This window comes from Cydia fagiglandana, chromosome 22 (genome assembly GCF_963556715.1).
Source record: "Cydia fagiglandana chromosome 22, ilCydFagi1.1, whole genome shotgun sequence".
Classification (NCBI taxonomy): Eukaryota; Metazoa; Arthropoda; class Insecta; order Lepidoptera; family Tortricidae; genus Cydia; species Cydia fagiglandana.
The window spans coordinates 13,024,742-13,045,000 of NC_085953.1; the positions used below are offsets into that span (position 1 = coordinate 13,024,742).

General features: G+C 39.7%; 2 protein-coding genes across 2 annotated transcripts in view; both read left to right on the plus strand.

Annotated features, from left to right (window-relative positions):
- Window positions 1–904: 904 nt before the first annotated feature.
- Window positions 905–10,850, plus strand: LOC134675623 (vitellogenin-like). Its single transcript, XM_063533951.1, has 7 exons — window positions 905–1,045; window positions 3,459–5,694; window positions 6,195–6,405; window positions 6,804–7,794; window positions 7,907–8,788; window positions 9,160–9,355; window positions 9,813–10,850. Exons 1-7 carry the CDS (start codon window positions 1,015–1,017, stop codon window positions 10,624–10,626), a joined length of 5,361 nt encoding a protein of 1,786 aa, XP_063390021.1. The 5' UTR covers window positions 905–1,014; the 3' UTR covers window positions 10,627–10,850.
- Window positions 10,851–11,129: 279 nt separating this feature from the next.
- LOC134675417 (trehalase-like) overlaps window positions 11,130–20,259 on the plus strand; it is a 130,609-nt gene continuing 121,479 nt past the window's right edge. Inside the window, exon 1 of the mRNA XM_063533658.1 lies at window positions 11,130–11,454. The gene's annotated coding sequence lies outside the window, so the exon portion shown is untranslated. The remainder of the gene's footprint in view (window positions 11,455–20,259) is intronic.

Here is a 20,259-nt window from a genome sequence, read left to right on the forward strand (position 1 = left end):
CGAGAGATGCGAAATCAACAAATGACGAATCAGTAACGCATGAAACCCTGAAAGGTTGAGGGTCGAACGAAGACCCTGAAGGAACGATAACTGAAGCATGCTGACCTTTGGCCGCGTTAGAATGTTGCTATCTATTGCGTCTTAGTTGCTAGGTTTTGTGGAGGGTTGTAAATATGTCCGTACGTAACAAGATATTTAATATTTCGAACAAAGTCTACATGTGAAATAATAGGTTAAGTAAAAAAGGAGTAGGATCCAATCAGGAAATCAGGTTTTATATCATGTCTACAGGATAGACGTGACCTTTTAATTGCTATGTATGCCCCATTTAACTGATGTATTTCTACCAATTCTACCACTGAAACAAAGGTATAAAAGGCCTAATAAAATGGTTGGACTGTATTAGGTATAGGAATTTAAAACACAGTACGTACTTTATGCATCCTTTTTGAAGATGATAAATGGAAAATACCATTAGGTAATAGAAAACTGAACTTAACTTACATATTAAGGCAGTTTCCTATTTGAGGTCCGAAGGGCTCTTTGGCAAAAACTAGTGATGTGCCATTTCTCGGGATTAATCTGCTAAAATAGACTCCGAACGCAGACTTAGGTAAACCTATGCAACTAAAAGCAGTAAATCGAATATCGTCGATAGTCGATAAGCAAATCAATATGCAAGGACATGAGTGAGCAAGTTATCCGAGGACGATGTCGTGGACTGGGCGAAATGGAGAAGGTTAAGCAGGAAAGCTGACCCCACCACCATTGTGGGATGGATAGCTAGGAAGAGGAGAGTCGACAAGCAAATCAATAGTATTAGCAATGTATGCCCGATATCTTAGACATCTGCAACTGAACTTATCTACGACCTATCCGCAATAATTAGGTCAATAATCCTGGGCTGACACACGTGTAGGTCCGTATATAAGCCAGGGTCTGTGCCGGGGAGAACAGAAGTCATCTTCTCGACGACGTTGGCACATCTAAGGATATATCCGAAGTGGTTCCATCATGAAACTATTGGTTTTGGCGGCCCTTGTCGGTAAGTGGCATAGCGAATTTTGTTTTTGTTTTTTGTATTAACTTGAACTGTGCCTTTTTCGGATTGCGCACGAGTATTTAAATAGTATTGCACAGCAAATAGTGCAATTGCCTTTTCTCTGAAACCGTCACTATTTTACTTGTTCATTTTATTTACTTACTTATATAGAATCTAGAATCTTAATTAAGTTTTAATTATTGACATTATGAGTAGTATAGTAGTATACCCTATAATGGACGTGGAACCAGTAATGGGATAAAAAAACATAATTCCTCTAAAATAAGTATCTAAAAGTAGTTTATATACACTGGCTGTATATTATCATAAATAAGAGTCCTAGAGCTGTTTCAGTTTGAAGTTTCATTGAATTTGGTTATTTTTTAAGAAATTGGCGTCAACTCAAAAGTTGTCGTGATGTCACTGAAAAAAAAATACTACTACGAATTCTTAACAACTTCGCTAAGAGAGCTGAGATAATTTATTAAATTTTAATTAATTAATACTTGATGAAAACTAGAATGTGTTTTGTTAATTGCATTTACCATGAGATAAGGTAATATACAACACACTATGTTGTGACTCCACAGATGTAAAAAATAGTGGTATTTGGCCCAATCCCATTATAGGAGCTGTAAAACTGCGTACCTCCTATGATGGGACAATTGACAGAATGATGCTTGCCATGCCATAATTTCATGTTTTTTAAACAATACGGAAGTAAAATGTAGTTACGAAATATGTCAATCAGGAGGTATTCTCGGACTTCGGATAAATGAATATCGTTTTTCCAAACTTTTATTTAACTTGCCCTGTTAGTTAGTGTGGGTCCAATCTTGGTAGCTGAATTTGAGCTGCTTTTCGATTTCCGATTCAGTTGAAATTTTGTGTAAGTACGTAATTAAGTATGCAAATCGGATGATAATGCAATATTATGATAACACGGACCTGATCTGATGATGGAGACAGGAGGTGGCCATGGGAACTTTATCGCAATAAACCCTAACTAATTGTGTTTGGGTATATTAGAATTGTCTCGATGGATCTAATACAATAATAATTGGCTGTAGAAAGAAAAATATATTCAGCGATAAAAGCTTATACCAAAAATTGCTTTTTTTGCCGTAACTTTGTCCCCATTTCAATATTTTATACTGATAGAGCAATGTCCATTATAGGGGGCCCATTACTGGATCCACGTCCATTACCGGGGGCCCATTACTGGAGCTTTGGTGTCCATTACTGGAGAAAAAAAGCATAGTTTTAATTTGTTAAATATGTGGAAACTAATTGCTGTATCTTTGATACAACACGCCTAAAACATGAAAGACGGATAGGACTTTCATCTTTTAACACGCTAAGCGGTAGACCATTTACATGTATACGGGAAATATCATAAATACTCCAAATTTCCTCTTAAATGTCCCATGACTGGTGCTGTTACTATATATATATCTTAAGTATTTGAGAATTGTGAAAGTTATTGTCATCTAAAATTAATTTTTATCTTCAATTTCTGGGAAATGATAAGACTTTATGCGCGATTATTACATTTACCAAATTTATTTGGCTATTATGATTTATATAATTATGTTATGTAGTACTTACCTACCTTTATTTTATCTTTTCTTATTGTTAGTAGTTTTAAGTATTTTAATGTTTCTCTCATTTTACTAGGCATTTATTCAAATACCTATCTACATAGATTGTGCCGATTTTGCAATGCGATTTTTTTCATTAATAATATATATAAATTATATAAATAGTCTACCTACCTAGCCGTTGCGAAAACTGTTAAAAACGCATAATTATGCGAATTAATACCATTATATGTAATCAGAAATTGATTCGGTATTAGTTTTCGCAGGTTTCAAACCGGGAATAGTGATGAAAACTGCTAATGAAATACATAGGTACATACTCGTATATACGGCATATTTAGTATTAGATAATTTATTTGTTTCACAAGGGGGCAAAGCTGTTGTTTGACTCAACTTGCTAATGTTTAATATCCAAGCCAGCGCATGATTTTATAATTGAATCATGAGCGTAGCGAGTGGCTCGAAAAGTGAATCTTGAGGGTTTAACAAACTTTGCTACCGAGTTAAACACAATTTTTTCATTGCCTTCACAAACCCAAAGATATATAATACTTACTACCTAGCTAATATCTACCACATCATTAAAAATTTGCATCAAATTAGGTAGGTACTTTGCCTTGAAAATATTTTCACTAACAGAATTTGTAAGCAATTACGAGTACCTAATTCTGAATCAAACAATTGAATTTCAACCAAAGCTAGCTACGAGTAACCTAAGCTTGTTCAAAAATTTGGTCCGAAAATAGAAAGGTGACAAACCACTTGCATAATAATTCGGTAAAGATTTGGCTATACATTTTGTTTTTCATTTTCAGCGGTCGTCGCGTCAGGTCGACATGGCTTAGCCAATCAGAACAACGAAGGCCCCTGGCAGACCGGGAAGCTGTACAGTTACGAGGTCCTCTCTAGCACCCTCGCACGCCTCGAGGAGGGCGCCAGCACCGGCGGCGCCTTCCGCGCTCGCTTCACCGTCCGCGCGCGCGCCCCCGGCCGCCTCCAAGCCCGCCTCGAGCAGCCCCAGCATGCCCAGATCCACCAGGACCTCCCCAACACCTGGGCTCTCCCTGCCGACCTCAAATACCAGGACGTTGACAACCTTAACCAAATCTTCGAGATCTATCTCGATGGTGGCCGTGTCAAGTCACTAAAACTCCCAACCTCTGTCTCCCTTCAAAATGAGAATCTGCTCAAAGGTCTCATCAGCGCCCTCCAACTAGACTTGTCTGCTCATAGGATCCAGCATTCCGTGCATGATCATCTTGACCAACAAACTCAGCAGGGCCTGTACAGGAAGATGGAGACTGACGTCACGGGTGACTGTGAAACATTGTACGCTATCCTGCCTGTCGCTGCCGAATGGCGCCGAGAACTCCCCAACTTTTCCGATCTCAAGGAAGAGCCTTTCGAAGTCACCAAGAGCAGAGACTATAGACACTGCCACCACAGAGTCGCGTACCACTTTGGAGTGCCCCATGGAGTCCAGTGGACCGGAACCCCGGAGAAACCTCAAGACGAGCAGTTCATGAAGCAGAAAATGTTCACTCGCATCCTCGTCGGCAAGGAGGGTCCTATTTACAAGTCTGAGACCACCAGCACAGTTCACGTTAACCCCCATCTTTACGGCAAGCAGAAGGCTGAGGTACGCAGCAAGGTTGTGCTGACTTTAGTCAAGTACGAACAGGACAATGAAGCCGAATGGCAGGTACCTGAAGGGCGCGTCATCAAGAACCTCCTGTACGCAATGAACTCCAAGCAAGTCACTATCCAGGACTCATCGTCTTCCGAATCATCGTCATCGGAATCTCACGAGCACCAGCACCGTCACCTTTACAACCATGAAAGCCAGCAGAATGAGGATAACGAAGGAGAGGACAAGCTGAACAGAGTACGCCGTTCCTACAAGAAACACGTGACCGTCAACAAGGTGCTCATCAAGCGCAGCGATGAAGACAAGTCCTGGGACTCTGACTCGACGTCAGCGTACGTCAACGATGACATGCCTAACATCAATGAGCCCGCCTACGCTGCCCTATACATGAGCCCCCTGCCCCGCGTGGACAAGAAGCAGAACCCGATGAACGCCCAGAAGCTCATCCAAGAAATCGCGCAGCTACTCCAGAACCCTAACAACATGCCCAAGAGCGACTTCCTCTCCAAGTTCAACATCTTGGTGCGCGTCATTGCCGCCATGAGCTCGGAACAACTCAGCCAGACAAGTCGCAGCATTGAAGTTGCCAAGTCTTCCAACAACATCCTGAAGTCAGACATGTGGATGATCTACCGCGATGCTGTTGCCCAAGCGGGCACCTTACCGGCCTTCCAGCAGATCAAATCCTGGATCGTGAATAAGAAGATTCAAGGAGAGGAGGCCGCTCAGGTCATCGCTTCCCTACCCGCTACTCTGCGTTACCCGACTAAGGACGTCATGATTCAGTTCTTCAAGCTGGCCATGAGTGATGAGGTTAAGGAGCAGAAGTACTTGAACACGACTGCTCTGATCGCCGCCACCAGACTTATCAACCACGCCCAAGTAAACAACGAGACTGCCCACAAATACTATCCCACTCACATGTACGGCCGTCTCGCCAACAAGTACGACAAGTTCGTTCTCGAGGAGATCCTGCCGCGTCTGAGCCAAGAGCTGCAGCAAGCGATCACAAACAACGACAACCACAAAGCTCAGGTCTACATCAAGGCCATCGGTACTCTCGGCCACCGTAGCATCTTGGATGTCTTCGCTCCGTACTTGGAAGGCAAGGTCCCAGTGTCGACCTACCTCCGTGCCCAGATGGTGTTGAACCTGGACGTGCTAGCTCACGAGAGGGATCACTTCGTGCGTTCTGCTCTGTACAGTATCCTGAGAAACACTGCTGAGCCGTACGAAGTGCGCGTGTCAGCGATCCTAAACATCTTCATGACTCGTCCGACGGTTGCGATGATGCAGGCGATGGCTGAGATGACCCAGAAGGACCCAAGCTTGTACGTCCGCGCTGCGCTTAAGGAAAGCATCCAGACTGCTGCTGAACTTAAGGATCCGCGTTATCTGACCCTGTAAGTACCTAATGTTTTTGGAGTTAAATTAGTCCTTCTCCTATGCTACCTTATACTTTAAAAAAAATTAAGGATACACAGTATCTAAGCTCAGTAAAGCTTGTGTTGTGGGTGCTAGACGCGATATTCATATATATATAAGTAAGTATAATATATATATTGTTACAGCTTTGCTCGGAAAATATATAAAACAAAAAATGCGCGTTTTCCCAGTGATAAGACCTAGCTAGATCGATTTATCGCCCCCGGAAACCCCCATATAGCAAATGTCATCGAAATCGTTAGAGCCGTTTCCGAAATCCCCGAAATATAGAGAATAAACAAGAATTGCTCGTTTAAAAGTATTACCAACATAGAAAACATCCATAGTTCAGGAACAAATATTTGTGATAAACAAATAAATGCCCTTACCGGGATTCGAACCCGGGACCTCCCGGGTCACTACCGTCTAGGCTAGAAGGCCAACTAGAAGTTCCATAAATACAAACATGCTTTTTCAGCGCCAGAACCGCCCAAGCCGCCCAACCTTCCCTCACCAAAGACGACTTCGGAAGCCTCAACCTGGCTAAGAAGTTCGGCGAGTATTTCGGCAGAGACGAGTTTGGCATGATGAACGTCATGTCGTACGTCAGCAGCGAGGAGTCGCTGTTCCCGAAGACCTGGAGGTACTCGTGGAAGAGCAGGGCCTATGGATATCCTAGGATGAACACGGTGAGTTTCGATTTTGAACCTTATTGTGTTTTCTGAAGGTTTCTTTCGGTATTTTCTGGTAACGTTTGGTTTAAAATAGATACGTAACTACTAATACACTTAGCTAATAATAACGCCTACATAGCAGTTGTAAAATACTTCGAACTCCGACATGGCTTCGTTCGACCGACACCTGATCATGATCAACTAAACTTGCGTATTTTGACAACAAGAGTAATGTTACCAGCGTAATTAGAGCGTCACCATTCCCCCGAAAAAAGGGGGATTTTAACATTTTTTACAATATCTTTCCTTTGTTTAGCACTACGTTTTCTTTTGACTACCTTCTTTTCGTTTTAACTACTAAATAAAGTAGGTAAACGTTGCATATTAAAATCCTACATTACTGTTAATTTCAGATTGCCGCATCCTTCTCGAACTACCGTCAATTCATCGATCTGCTTGTGCAAAAAATGACCACAGAGAGACAGACCGCTCCCCAATCAGCCGAGCTCAAATACTCCGCTGAAAAGATCGCTGAAATGCTGAACATCAAGCACGACTCCCAGAAACCTCTACTGGCTTCCTTCTTCATCGACTTCATGAACCAGCAGAGATATTACAGCCTGACTCAAGATGACATGGACCGACTCCCAGCCCTCCTCGGAGAGTACTTGTCTAATCTCAACAAGGGTTACGATATCCACTACACCAAGGTCTTCAACCAGGCTCAGGTCTCCATCATGTTCCCTCTCGCCTCCGGCATGCCTTTCATCTACAAATACAAGGAGCCTACCGTTGTTCACATCCAGACTAAATCTAAGGGCCAAATCAACATCCCGTCTATCCGGAACCGTGAATATTCCATGAAGCAAGATAATGAAATACAGTTCACATACGCCAGAAACATTGAGGGTAGCGTCGGTTTCTTGAATACGCTGGACGGCCATTTTGTCAGCGCGGGCATTGTCACCAAACACCAGGTTAACGCTGCCGCAAAGGTCCAAATGGAAGCCAAAGCTGGAGAGGTTAAAATCCGTCTGGAACCCCTCCGCCCTGAGCAGGACACCACGATCGCTTACTTCAGCGTGTGGCCTTACACGGCCAATCAGAAGAAGGACTCGCTGACTCCAGTATCCCTCGACCCGACCACGAAAGTCATCACGCGTAGAAACAAAGTGATGTCTGTTGACTACAAGTTCGGACAGAGCACTGGCACCCAGTTCCAGCTGCAAGGATACTCGTATTCCAACGACTACAGGAACTTCGGAACCATGATGCAGGGCCAGGATCTGCTGTCGAATATCATCTTCGCTCTGAACCAGAGAGACGTTGCCATGACGCACTTGAACTTCAGATATATTGGAAAGCAGTCCCAAACCAAAGCTATTGCTATCACCGTTGCTTACGGTAAGATTTTATTTTATTATTAGAAGGTTCACTAAACATTGGGTTAACTGTGTTATTATGATTGTACCAGCAATTTTATCTTATGATTAATTATTGTATTTTTTATCCACAGACACTCTCTACAACCAAAAAGAGCCCGAAGTTCCTATAGTAGCGTCCGAAATCGGAGACGTTACCCCTATTAGTGCAACCCGCCGTCAAGAGATCGTGAAGCGTGCTGTAGCTGGCATCAAGTACGCCAGAGCTCAGATTATCGACCTCAGCGCCACCTTCGAGGGACCCCAGAAAGCTGAATACATGCTTACCGCCGCCGTTGGCGATAGCAAAGTTGATCCCAAGATCAGATACGCTTTCTTCGCAGCCAGAAACTCGGCCAAATACGGAAACAACCAGATCAACTCTGTCGGAAAATTAAACAAGCCGGTGGCATCCGCTTTGAACTTCGTTGAAGCCCTGCAGAAGGAACTGAAGGCCAGTTTTGAAATGGACTTCAACCTCGGCCAGAAGAACGGAAATATCCAGATCAAGGGATCAGCTGAGCGCACCAAAAAAGCCACTGAGGAGATCCAACAGAGCCCCTGGGCCAAGCAGAGCGTCCAAGAAATCGCCCGCAACAACTACTACCAGGAGGCCAGCAGAATGATGATCGAAATGGCGTACGCTCCTACTCACGTTCAGGCTTCGGTATCCTACAAAGATTTAAGCCCTGCCGTTATTAACATGACCTACCAAGCTTACAAGGCATTGACCACCTACGGTTACTGGTATTCTGATATCAACATAATGAAAAAATCCGCGGAGGGTAAACTCGATTTCGATGCGGAGGCGTTCTACTTGGACAACTACCTGAACTTAAACATGATTTCACGATACGGCCATCTTAAGATGAACAACGTACCAATCCCCAAGACCAGCGCTGCTGCTTTATCGTTCTACGAGCCGGTGAATGCTTACGAACGCGTTCTTAATCGCTTCACCAGGCAACAATACCTGCGTAAGTATCAAACAAAGCAAACAACTATTAACACAGAAGAAATAATAGTACTACCGTACAGAAAGGACACTTCCTACAAACCCGAAGTTTAACAGCGGTTCAGGGTCGAATCATGCTATCCCTTTCTAATATATGGCACTATCCCTTTCGGCTATTTAGGGTTGTCAAAATTCCAGTGATTATCTTATCTGTGGTCGTGCACGCAAAAGGAAGTCAAGTGGTGCCAACCCTAATAATTGCTCGGAGCAATGCTGAGCCGAACAGAGCCGAGTTCGACCGAAGTCAGGAGTGTCCCCACTGCTATTAATGCAATACGGCTACATCCTTTTCATTGTCCATATTAATAACTTATGTCAATATTATACTTACAGCCTACTGCAGCGTTGACGGCTCAAAGATCAGGACGTTCAGCAACCGTAGCTACGACTACACCCTGACCAGGTCCTGGCACGTGGTGGTCCAGGACAACGCCAAGTACGCTGGACAGCAGGGCGTGAGCAACGAGCAGCTCGTCATCCTGGCCAGGAGGCCTGAGGAGAAGAAGCAGGAGATCTATGTTTCGTACAAGTAAGTTGGAAGTTGGGATTAACATGATTATGGATGCTAAAAATGACCGCCATATTTAATTCGAAATAGCTGCTTTTAACTGCACTCAATGACAGCAAATTTAGCTCTATTGTTCTACTTTGAACTCCTAGAAGATGGCTATCTAAGAGCTATCAGTAAAGCCTTTTAAGATAAAATTAACGTTTCAAGGTCTTATTAAGTACGGAAAGAACTTCCAGCTGGTTAATTTTTAAAGTAATACTTACTTAATGCAACGCAACGACCCAAAATGAGTCTTGGCCTCCGACACGAGTACACGCCAGTTGTCTCGATCCTGCGCCATCTCCCGCCAGTTATCGGCATGGAGATCGCGCAAGTCCACTTCAACCGCATCGCCCCAGCGGTACCTGTAACACTGTACCGCTACCGGTACTGTTTAAAGTAATAACCAACATTAAATGTATTTTGATTTTCACAGGTCTGACACCGGCAATTACTTGGAAATGGAAGTCCAGCCTGCTGCTAGTCTCAACTTGAAGGAAGGATTGAAAGTCACCACCAATGGCAAGAAAGTCTCCGATGGTGACTTCACCATGTACTGGGACGAAGCCAAAGACGCCCCTCTTCTGTATTACTACAATAACGACGGTGCGTGGATGTTCGTGATTGGAGACGACCGTCTACGCGGCATCTACGACGGCCAGAGACTCGTGATCTGGGCGAGCAAGAATCGTAACACCATCAGGGGAGTGTGCGGATACATGAGCGGCGAGCCCCGCGACGATTACCTTACCCAGTACGGTATCGTTGACAAACCTGAGCTCTATGCTGCTGCCTTCGCACTGAACACTGAGAACGCTGATTCTCACACCCAGCAACTGTCAAACCAAGTTCGCGAACAGGCCTACAAACCCCACTATCACTTTACATCTATTCTCCGATCAGACGACAAATGGAGACAAGAAATGGAGTCCTCAGACGAGGACCGTAGCAACATCGTGTACAGAGCTCGCAGCTTCCAGAAGCAACAAGGACCTTGCCACATGGAAAAGCAAGTGCAGTACTATCAGACCGACAAGGAAATTTGCATTTCCACGGTCCAGGTGCCCGCCTGTGAGAAGCATTGCAGAGGTCTGAACTACCAGGTCCGACCTGTCCAGGTCGTCTGCCGGCCAGCAGTTGATCCGCAGTTCCAAAACTACAGAAACCAGATACAGAGAGGAGAGAACCCTCAAGTAAGCGGACAGCAGAAAGCTACTCAGTACAGGGTTCCCAGTTCTTGCCAGGGTTAAAAATAATGGTGTAAAGACTTTTTAATAGAATAGGCGTGAAAACGGACTATGATTACGTATATCTATATTTATTATAACGTGTATTTTTGGCGGCAACATATTTATGTTTATGTATTTCGAAATTTATTGTAATTATTTATGTAGTTATGTATCGTTTATGTATTTAAAGTGATTTTAGTATTATTATTTATAAATATGTATAAATAATAGATAGAATATATATTGTTAGATCGTGAAGCAAATAAAAAATTACAAAAAATGTTTGTTTTTATTATTACTTACTATCCTAATTTGTCAACTCTCACCTCTCTTTCTTCCATTGTGAGATTTGCAAGACAGTACGACATACAATATCAGGAGTGGGAGGGCTACCGCGAAAACCGATATTCGCAAATTGCGGGGATCTTTCGCTTTTACTCTAATGAAGGCGTAATTAGAGTGACAGAGAAAGATGCCCGCAATTTGGGAATATCGGTTTTCGCGGTAGCCCTTCTGTCGCTTCTACTGTTTTGTTTATCGGGATTTAACTTCCCAACTTGGCAACCCAAAGACTGTCAAATGAAATGCGGCAATAAAAAGCCGCATAGCAACGCAACATCAGTCGTCAGCTGTTTGACAGATTGAGCTTGTGAAGGAACGCAATTTCGGAATCTAAATAATTTTGCACAAAGAAAATCATTACAGATTTACTGAAACGTTCTGTGCTAAAATTTCGTGACTGTACAGTGTATAAAAAAAAACATTTCCATCGTCCATCAGTGAATCAGTGCTGTGAAAACAAAAACGCACGAGATCAATTTTGAATTTAGAATTCGAGATTTTTGCCATGTAAGTAGTTTATGCCATATTTTCTTAGTTAAATATTCGTTTACCTGTTTCCAATTTCGATTCTTTTGAGGTTCAATAACCTCGTTGATGTTTGGACGACAGCTACTTAAATAAAGTGATTCTTGTGAGATTTTACTCCATTTCCTCTTTTGTTTCAATTAAAATGTCTGCATTTTGATATCCAGCGCTGCATTTCATAATTTTATTTTTATGTTTATTGCTGTAGGTACTATTTTCTCTAACAGCTCCTATTTAAAAATATTTGATGTAAATTGTTTCACAATTTTACAGAACTCAGTGCTATCTAAATTGGTCTCATGTCTCAACAGCTATATATAGTATCTTGTTTCATTTTGGTTGGGAATGGCTAAACTGTTTTCAATCAATTTGAGTTAACCCAAAGATCAAGAGTTTTATAATCTCTTGAGTTGAGTTTTATAACTCCTTCCAGAGTTTTATAATGTATGTTCAAGGAACTTCTGCTTAGCATCTTCTGCTGCTGACTGTAGGTACAGCTTATAGAATTGGACCAAGCTAACTATTCATGGCATTTGTTAAGACAAAGTGTGGTACAGTCTTCATTAATGTCAATTTCTATGAAAATATTGCTATCTCTATATATGTCAATATCACAATTTGTATATTGTGATATTGACAATAGTGATAGCACACCAGTAATAAAAAATAAATTAATTAGAACAGGTCAGGGCTCGGTACATTATTGAATGTGCACTATTTGTAAACGGTTTTTCTTCTCTTTATTTATTTTTGTAAACATAGATCATCTGTTCTTGTGTAACTAAGTTGGGCAAAAACTTTCTATAATTTATTATATTTCTATAAGTGAGAACCTATAATTGGCTCTGTGATTCTATTGTAATTTCTGGATATATATAGCGCTGTTGGTTTTCCATGTACTAAAATAAAATAAAATAAAAATATGGATAGGTAGGTGGTACGGTAGGTGGTATGGTAGGTATAGATAGGTAGGTATGGTAGGTGGTATGGATAGGACTTATGTCATGATCAGCGGCAGTATCATGGTAATTTTTTTATCACATGTGTCACTTTTGCACTTACATATTTGTTAGAATGTGACAGGCATGGTGACATATGATAAATAACCGACCATCTTAGCCTTACAGCTGGCGTATTATGGATGGCTTTATCCATCTTTATCCACGTGATAAAATAACTGTCACTTTTTAACACCATGGGATAGAAAGTGTCGGACACCGTTTTATCATGCTGTCACATAGACAAGAACGACCATCATATCCGTACAGGTTCAGTTATAAGATAAAAAGCTAGGAAACATGTGAGTTTGATAAATATTAACCACCTTATTCATACAACTTTACGGACCTGATTTAGTTAAATTATGTTTTGTCCCTTTTTAACAAATACAAAAGTCAAAATGACAAAATGATGAAATGATGAAAGCGCTGGTGGCCTAGCGGAAGCGCTGGTGGCCTAGCGGTAAGAGCGTGCGACTTGCAATCCGGAGGTCGCGGGTTCAAACCCCGGCTCGTACCAATGAGTTTTTCGGAACTTATGTACGAAATATCATTTGATATTTACTAGTCGCTTTTCGGTGAAGGAAAACATCGTGAGGAAACCGGACTAATCCCAATAAGGCCTAGTTTCCCCTCTGGGTTGGAAGGTCAGATGGCAGTCGCTTTCGTAAAAACTAGTGCCTACGTCAAATCATGGTATTAGTTGTCAAGCGGACCCCAGGCTCCTATGTGAGCCGTGGCAAAATGCCGGGATAACGCGAGGAAGAAGAAGAAGACAAAAGTCAAAATGATAGATAAGGGCAAACAATTATTAACTAATTGAGACTTGTAGTGCCTTTATGAATAAGAAACATACCCCATGTTTCTTAAGTTGGACCATGCTAAGTCGGCAGCAATTTTGAAAGCACAGACTGTGCAAGTGTTATATTATAATTTTAGTGGCAGAAGTTATCTCAGTAATTTTAATATTTTGTAATAAAAAATTGCCAATATTAGTAAAAATACAATTTGAAAAAGTAATTATTTTATAAAAGTGGCTTTATCCAAAAGCTAAATTTAATAATTCGATATTTGTTAGCACAAACATCTAAAACTGGTTACCTACATGTATGGTACAGTCAACATCAAAAGTACCTTAAAATGGGGTGAGTAGGGATTATGAGGGCAATTCGTTATGAATGGGGTGAGGAGGGATGACAGAGGGGTGAGTTGGTTTTTACAGGCTAATACTGCTATGTAGTTAGTTAGTTTAATTATATATTCTAATTTAACAAATCAAGCTATTATAATGCTATTAAGTACATAATATAGTCAGTATTTACCATTCTCCAATAGAGGTATATAAAAATATACATGTTTTTATAAGTATAATTAAGCCTTTTTATTTCCTTAATAAAATTTGATTAACAATGGTATTGTGATTTGATGATTAAATAATAATAAAAATAATTACAACACAAATAATAAATAAACACAAAACAAAGAAGTAATAGAAGTGAAACTTACGTCTATAGCGTGTGGCAAGATTAAGGTTAGCTGCATTCACTTTCAGCACAGACTATTGACAGTTCAGTATGGCGCTTTTGACATGTCATATGTGAAAACGATTCCAGTAAAAATTATAAATAATTACGAATATGCCGTGCTGCTCCATTTTGGAGTGTAAATATTATAGCCGAATAAAAAATATTAGATATGGAGGCATTTCATATCATCGGTAAGTATTACTTCAAGTAATATTTCAATATTTTTTGAATTTTCGGTTTCCGCAAGGATTTTTGGATTGTTTAGTACAAAAATCAAATTTATGTAAATGAGATAAGGTTGATATCTACTTCGCGTAAAAGTCATGTACGGGTGCGCTATTCGGCCAAGTGCGAGGACCATATCAAAAAAGTTATCGATGTCGATGTTCGTATATACACAGTTCGGTTTGTTTATGTTCATACAATAATGTTCTTAATAATTTGTTTTTGTTTTGCCTGTGGATGATTAGTTATATCCAAAAAGTCGTCGCCAATGCACATTTTATATTATGTAGTTGGATGCTGATACCAGAGATATAATATATATAACTCCATATAAGATGAATAAAGTCTAAGAAAAAAATGTGCCTCGGACGGCCAAGAAAAAGTCATTCTCGAATAGATGGCGCCATTACCTTTGGCCTATTCTCGGCTAGATGGCGTTAACAACACCGTTTGGTATTTAACAATTTTAACACATATCAGTGAAAGAACATGGGTCAGTATGGAACAATATAAATTAAGAATCATTTATCCGTAAACATATTTTGATTATTTTATACATTTTCAATTATATTTTAAGTTTTAATCGTGTGTCGATAGATGGCAGTAAATGTACCGTGACTACAAAATTGACAATGACAGGACCCCTCTATACTATCTATTCTTTTTGCTGATACGCAATAATGTGTCAACCCACATTAATTTTTCAATAAGATGTCAACTCAAAAAATAGACGCACAAAGTTGACATTTCATTGCATAATGGATGTGGGATGACTCATTTTTGCTAAACACCATCCAGTTACAAAATATGTTCTTACTTATTTATTCCTATTCAATGCATTATTTGATTTAAAGTTTTTCTTATAGTATTGTATCCATACATATTTGTCAATTTTGTCTATTAAATACGAGTAGGTAAGGTGTCAGTTTTATTTTAAGCTGTCGCATAATTTTACTGCCGGGTATTTGCTGGCCAGTCTAAAGCCCGCTCCACACTCTTGCACAAATCTTAAAGCGTTCTTCAAATTGGATGCGAGTACGCACCAAAGCTCCGGTAAAAACGTGCATAGTGCTATCTCGCTCATACATCAGAGCGGCATTTCTATCCGCATTATATTATTGTGATAACCGAATAAGTGCATTGTTTTTAATTAGCGTTTTTTAATAATTTTGCATAAGAGCTTATATCGGAGATTCATATTGATGGATGACACAAGATTATTGCTTTGTTATGCCTTAACATAATAACGTGCTAGTTAATAAGTATTGTGAACACTTATTAACTGCACTTACACTTACTTGCGTATTTTTACGCACGCATCTAGTGAGAATATTAATTGCAGGTTAAAAATACGCAACTTGCGTATTTTTCACGCACGCACTCACGCATCGCGGTGGGAGGATAAGAAATTTGATTTAATAAAAAAAACTATAAGTACACAACGGGTTAGCACTAATTGGCTAGCAGGTTATTATTTCGCGCCATTACAAAGCAATATTGTTGTGGGGTGTGCTCAAGAGTAACAGTTTTTATTATATACCTACTCGCTTACAGTTATATGCGTGGTTGGTGGCGTGATTACTTTCAATACGAGATTTTATTATTAAAAAGTAAGTACCTAAGTACCTATTAAATATATTAAGAACGGGTCACTCACGTATTTTAAGTCGAAAAACGCTCGACATGTTTCACTCCGTACCGAGGAGTTTTTCGACTTAAATACGTGAGTGGTTCTTAATATATTTAATATGTCTGTGTCTCACGGAAGTTTTGTTATTAAAATTACCTAGGTACCTATTCGTCGAATATATAGTAATACATATGTATAAAAAAACGGAATAGTTTACGTGCACATTGATCATTAATAAGCGTTTATCGATATCACATCGAATCATGCACATCCCTATCGCATGTGTCAACATCATAGTCGAATATTTTATCCTATCGCATTCACGCTTGGAAAAGCCATGCAAGTTTAAAAGGGATAGAGCATAAATGACAATTTGTCAATGATTTGTGTATTTTTACAAAAAATAAAAATCGTAGTGCAATTTCGACATAATTTTCTTGACTGTAAAGTTCAAATTACTGTGTTGGGTAAGGGCTCATAATCCCTTTCGAAATAAGAAAATATGGCCAATTTTTGTGACAGCGTTTTGGCGACATATAGACCAGCGGTGGAACAAAAATGGGTTTTGATAACATTAAAGTTTTTTCTTTTTTGATATGTTATTGTAAGCATGTTAAATAACATTCATGTAAAAAGTTAGAAAATTTTAGGTGGAGCGTTCGGCCATATTTAAATTTTTAATTTTTGCTAAATAACTATGTAAATATAAAATTAAAGTTACAAAAAACTTTAACATATTCAATAACACTTTAATTTATTCACACTATTCGGTTTTTAGAAATCTGGAACAGCTGCTTTCTGGTGAACGTAAAAACAGAAATTATTATGAAAATACAGAATTAGAGTAGCTGATATTGCAAAATTACGATATTATCTATCAACTTAGTATACATGTAAAAAGTTAGAAATGTAGACAATGTGCTTGTCTAGATATTGATTTCTCGTTAAGCAGTATAGCCAATATTGAATTAAAGTTTGTAGAGTTAATATTACACGGTCATAATAAAGATCTTACTTCTCACACAAAAGATTAGAAATATAAAATCACGGCGACACTAAATACTGATACGTAAGTATGCATTCCGAGCTTATATTAAGTTACATTTCAAACGCGCGGCGTTTGCGCGCGCCGCGCTGTGCGCCGTGGCAGGAGGCAGCGATCGACGGTCGCGGGCTAGCGGTTAGCGCGGTGCCCTTAAAAATACGCAAAGCGTTTATAAAATTATTATCAATGGTAAATAGTTATTTTACACAGTACACTAATGGAAACTTACCTTCCCTTATTTATTTCTATATGTACTAGGGATTGCCCGCGGTTTCGTTTACGTAGAATTCGTTATCGTGTTAAGTACAGAAATAATAGATACATATGAAAATTATTTTAGGTGCATTGTCATACAGATAACTACCCTTGTTAAAGTATTCTTCAAATTCAATACACAGGTGTCATTTCAATATAATTTTGCGTAATTTGGCGCTTTTAGGTTATAAATGACTAGCGACATATATTTTTTAAGAGCGATCATCTCCGATAATATTTACTTTATCATAAAATCAATTTCAAACTGACGTTATTCAATATTTATCATTTTAAAGTCAATATTACCAACCAACTGATCCAATTTACCTACGGTAACAACTCAAAATTTGCATCCAATTAAATGCCACTTTTCTTATCCGTTACGAACAATCAAGAGGGCCTTTACGAGCTGATGTGGTGAAAATTTTATTTAACCTTCGTCCCTTGAAACCTTCACTACGCTCAAGGTTCAACTTTACGAACCACTAACTACGCTCGTGGTTCAATTTTAGAATGTTTGAATTTGTGAATGCCTCGAACAGCCAAACTGTGGAATGAACTGTCCGATACGACCTTCAAACCTTCAAAGACCCCCATCTTAAAGGTCGGCAACGCGCTTGCAACCCTTCTGGTGTTGCGGGTGTCCATGGGCGGCGGTAATCGCTAACCACCAGATGATCCGTCTGCTCGTTTGCCTCCTATTTAATAAAAAAAAATGTTTCGCTTGTTTGGGTATCAATATTAGCACGAGCGGTTAATCAACAACTTTTCCCCTTGTAAAACAAATAAATAAGGTAGACGAGGTGCAGGCATATGAGGCCCGGCGGGTAACAAGGCCCAGCATTCAAAAATAGCAGTTGCTCCCTATTATTCCCAATTATTCTGAATTTGTACTTGTTGCTAAGAAGGCCCACTGTCAGTGCAGGTAAAAAGGTCTAGTCCCGGGCCTTATTGAACGTATGAGATGAAATATTAGATTAAAATATTTTAAGATAATTTTCAATATTTTTAATCTCTTATCAGGGCTGCCAGTACATAAATCTTGATTATGCGATCCTGTGGCCGCAATTATACGAAATTCGATGGCATTATACGAGTACAAAACAAAACTATAATTTTAAATCGATTTTTTAATAACTGGTGAATTTCGGTTTTTGCGGTAAGCCCCTAAATTGCGGGGATATTTCTCTTTTACTCCAATGACAGCGTAATAATAGTGACAGAGAAAGATGCCCGCAATTTGCGCACTTGGTTTTTCGCGGTTACAGCCCGCGTTGACGTGTATTTAAGTAGTTGCCGTTCCATTAAATCGTATAACAGTAACAGTAATCGTGTAACAGTAGTTTTTTTTTTTGCTTTTTTTTGTTTCTTTTTTTGCATTATGGTACGGAACCCTTCGTGCGCGAGTCCGACTCGCACTTGCCCGGTTTTTTGAAGCATTGACAGTAGTTTAACATCGGTGTTTTTTTTCGTATCCAATTATACCGATTGACCAACTATACGACATGTATACGAAAATAATTTCATTATACGAATTTCGTAGCCTATTATACGATCTGGCAGCCCTGTCTCTTATTAATAAGGTCGATTTGAAGAAACTTCTATGAAATTATGACTTATAAATAACACTTGCACTGCGTGGGCTGTCAAAATTGCTGCAGACTTTTCTTGGTCTAACTCTAATAATTTTTCACTTGCTTTATTGACCTAAAGACGTTTTAAAGAATCAAAAAGTCTAATAACATTGAGGCACTTATACTTTTTAAAGGCAGTAACTAATTACAAGTGACTTTTTTTGTTAATACATAGGTAGGTATTTACGATCATCATCATATATTTAAGAGTATGACTCTTGTCGGTGGAGCAAATTCCATGTTTGGCGGTCCTCCGCCTTCTCTTTGACAGCCCGATACGACACGACTTTGATCTTTTCCTTTATTTGATCCATGTACGCTCTCCTTGGTCTTCCCCTCTTCCTGTTTGCTTCAACTTTCCCTTCTATGATATTTTTGATAAATTCGTCGTGTCGTATCAGGTGCCCAAGCATCCTTCCTCTTCTATTGTCTATAGTTCTTAACAAACTCCTCCTCTCTCCTACTACATAGGCCACACTGAATGTTTTGCACTACTGGCCACTGGTAAACATTTAAATTATGAATTGTATATTTAAAAAAATACAGGCTTTTGATTATGGAATGTGACAAATGTTGGCGACAAATCTATCGTCTTTTGTTTTTAATGGCTTGTCAAAGTAAGTCAGTGCGTTGAACGTGGCTTTAACGCGAAAATATTTTTAGAGCTATGATTTTGTTATGATTTTAAAAGTTCGCTTACTCCGCAAGAGTGTAGTGCTTGCCTTCAAAATGCTTTTGGGATTGAAGCACCACATCTGAGCATCGTGAGGCGTTGGTATGGTGAATTTAGTAGAGACAGTATTATTCTAGATAATGATTTTCGTGAAGGTCGACCGTCCACGGCGATCATTCAAGGAAACGTGGCTACTGTGAGACGACTCATTGAAGAAAACCCACGAATCACCTATGACGAAATTTGAGGACAATTAGGGATAGGTATGAGACAAATACAAAAGATTTTACAAGAATATTTAAAAGTCGGGAAGCCTTGTTGTCTTTGGATTCCTCACGAATTAACTTCAGTCCAAAAACAGGTACTTTTTGACTGGTGCCGAGAAATGCTGCGTAAGTACAAGCAAGAAAGTTCAAATGCTGTATATAACATCGTTAGAGGAGATGAAATCTGGATTTACTGCTACGATCCGGAAAAAAGGCATTAGTCCAGTCAATGGGTCTTTCGAAGGTGACAGGAGGCCCATAGAAGTTCAACAAGCCAAAAGCGTTGCCAAACATTTTGATCGTCTGTTTTTTTTAAACGCGACTTTTTTGTACCGTACTTTTAAATAATAAAAGAACGTTAAATACTGAGTAGTACACTACCATTTGTGTGCCCGCAGTCATTGAAAAAGACCGCGAGAGACGACCGAGAAGCCGCATCCTCCTGCGTCATAATAATGCGTCCACCGATACCGCAATAAAGGCAAAAACATTTTTTAATTACGAAAACGTGGAAAATGTCTCTTATACGGATTAT

Excerpts from the sequence above, each read along its gene's own strand:
- LOC134675623 (XM_063533951.1), top strand. The coding sequence starts at position 1,015 with ATGAAACTATTGGTTTTGGCGGCCCTTGTCG. Across the intron at positions 1,046-3,458 it reads GGTTTTGGCGGCCCTTGTCG|CGGTCGTCGCGTCAGGTCGA; the intron begins GTAAGTGGCATA and ends TTTCATTTTCAG. Across the intron at positions 5,695-6,194 it reads GATCCGCGTTATCTGACCCT|CGCCAGAACCGCCCAAGCCG; the intron begins GTAAGTACCTAA and ends ATGCTTTTTCAG.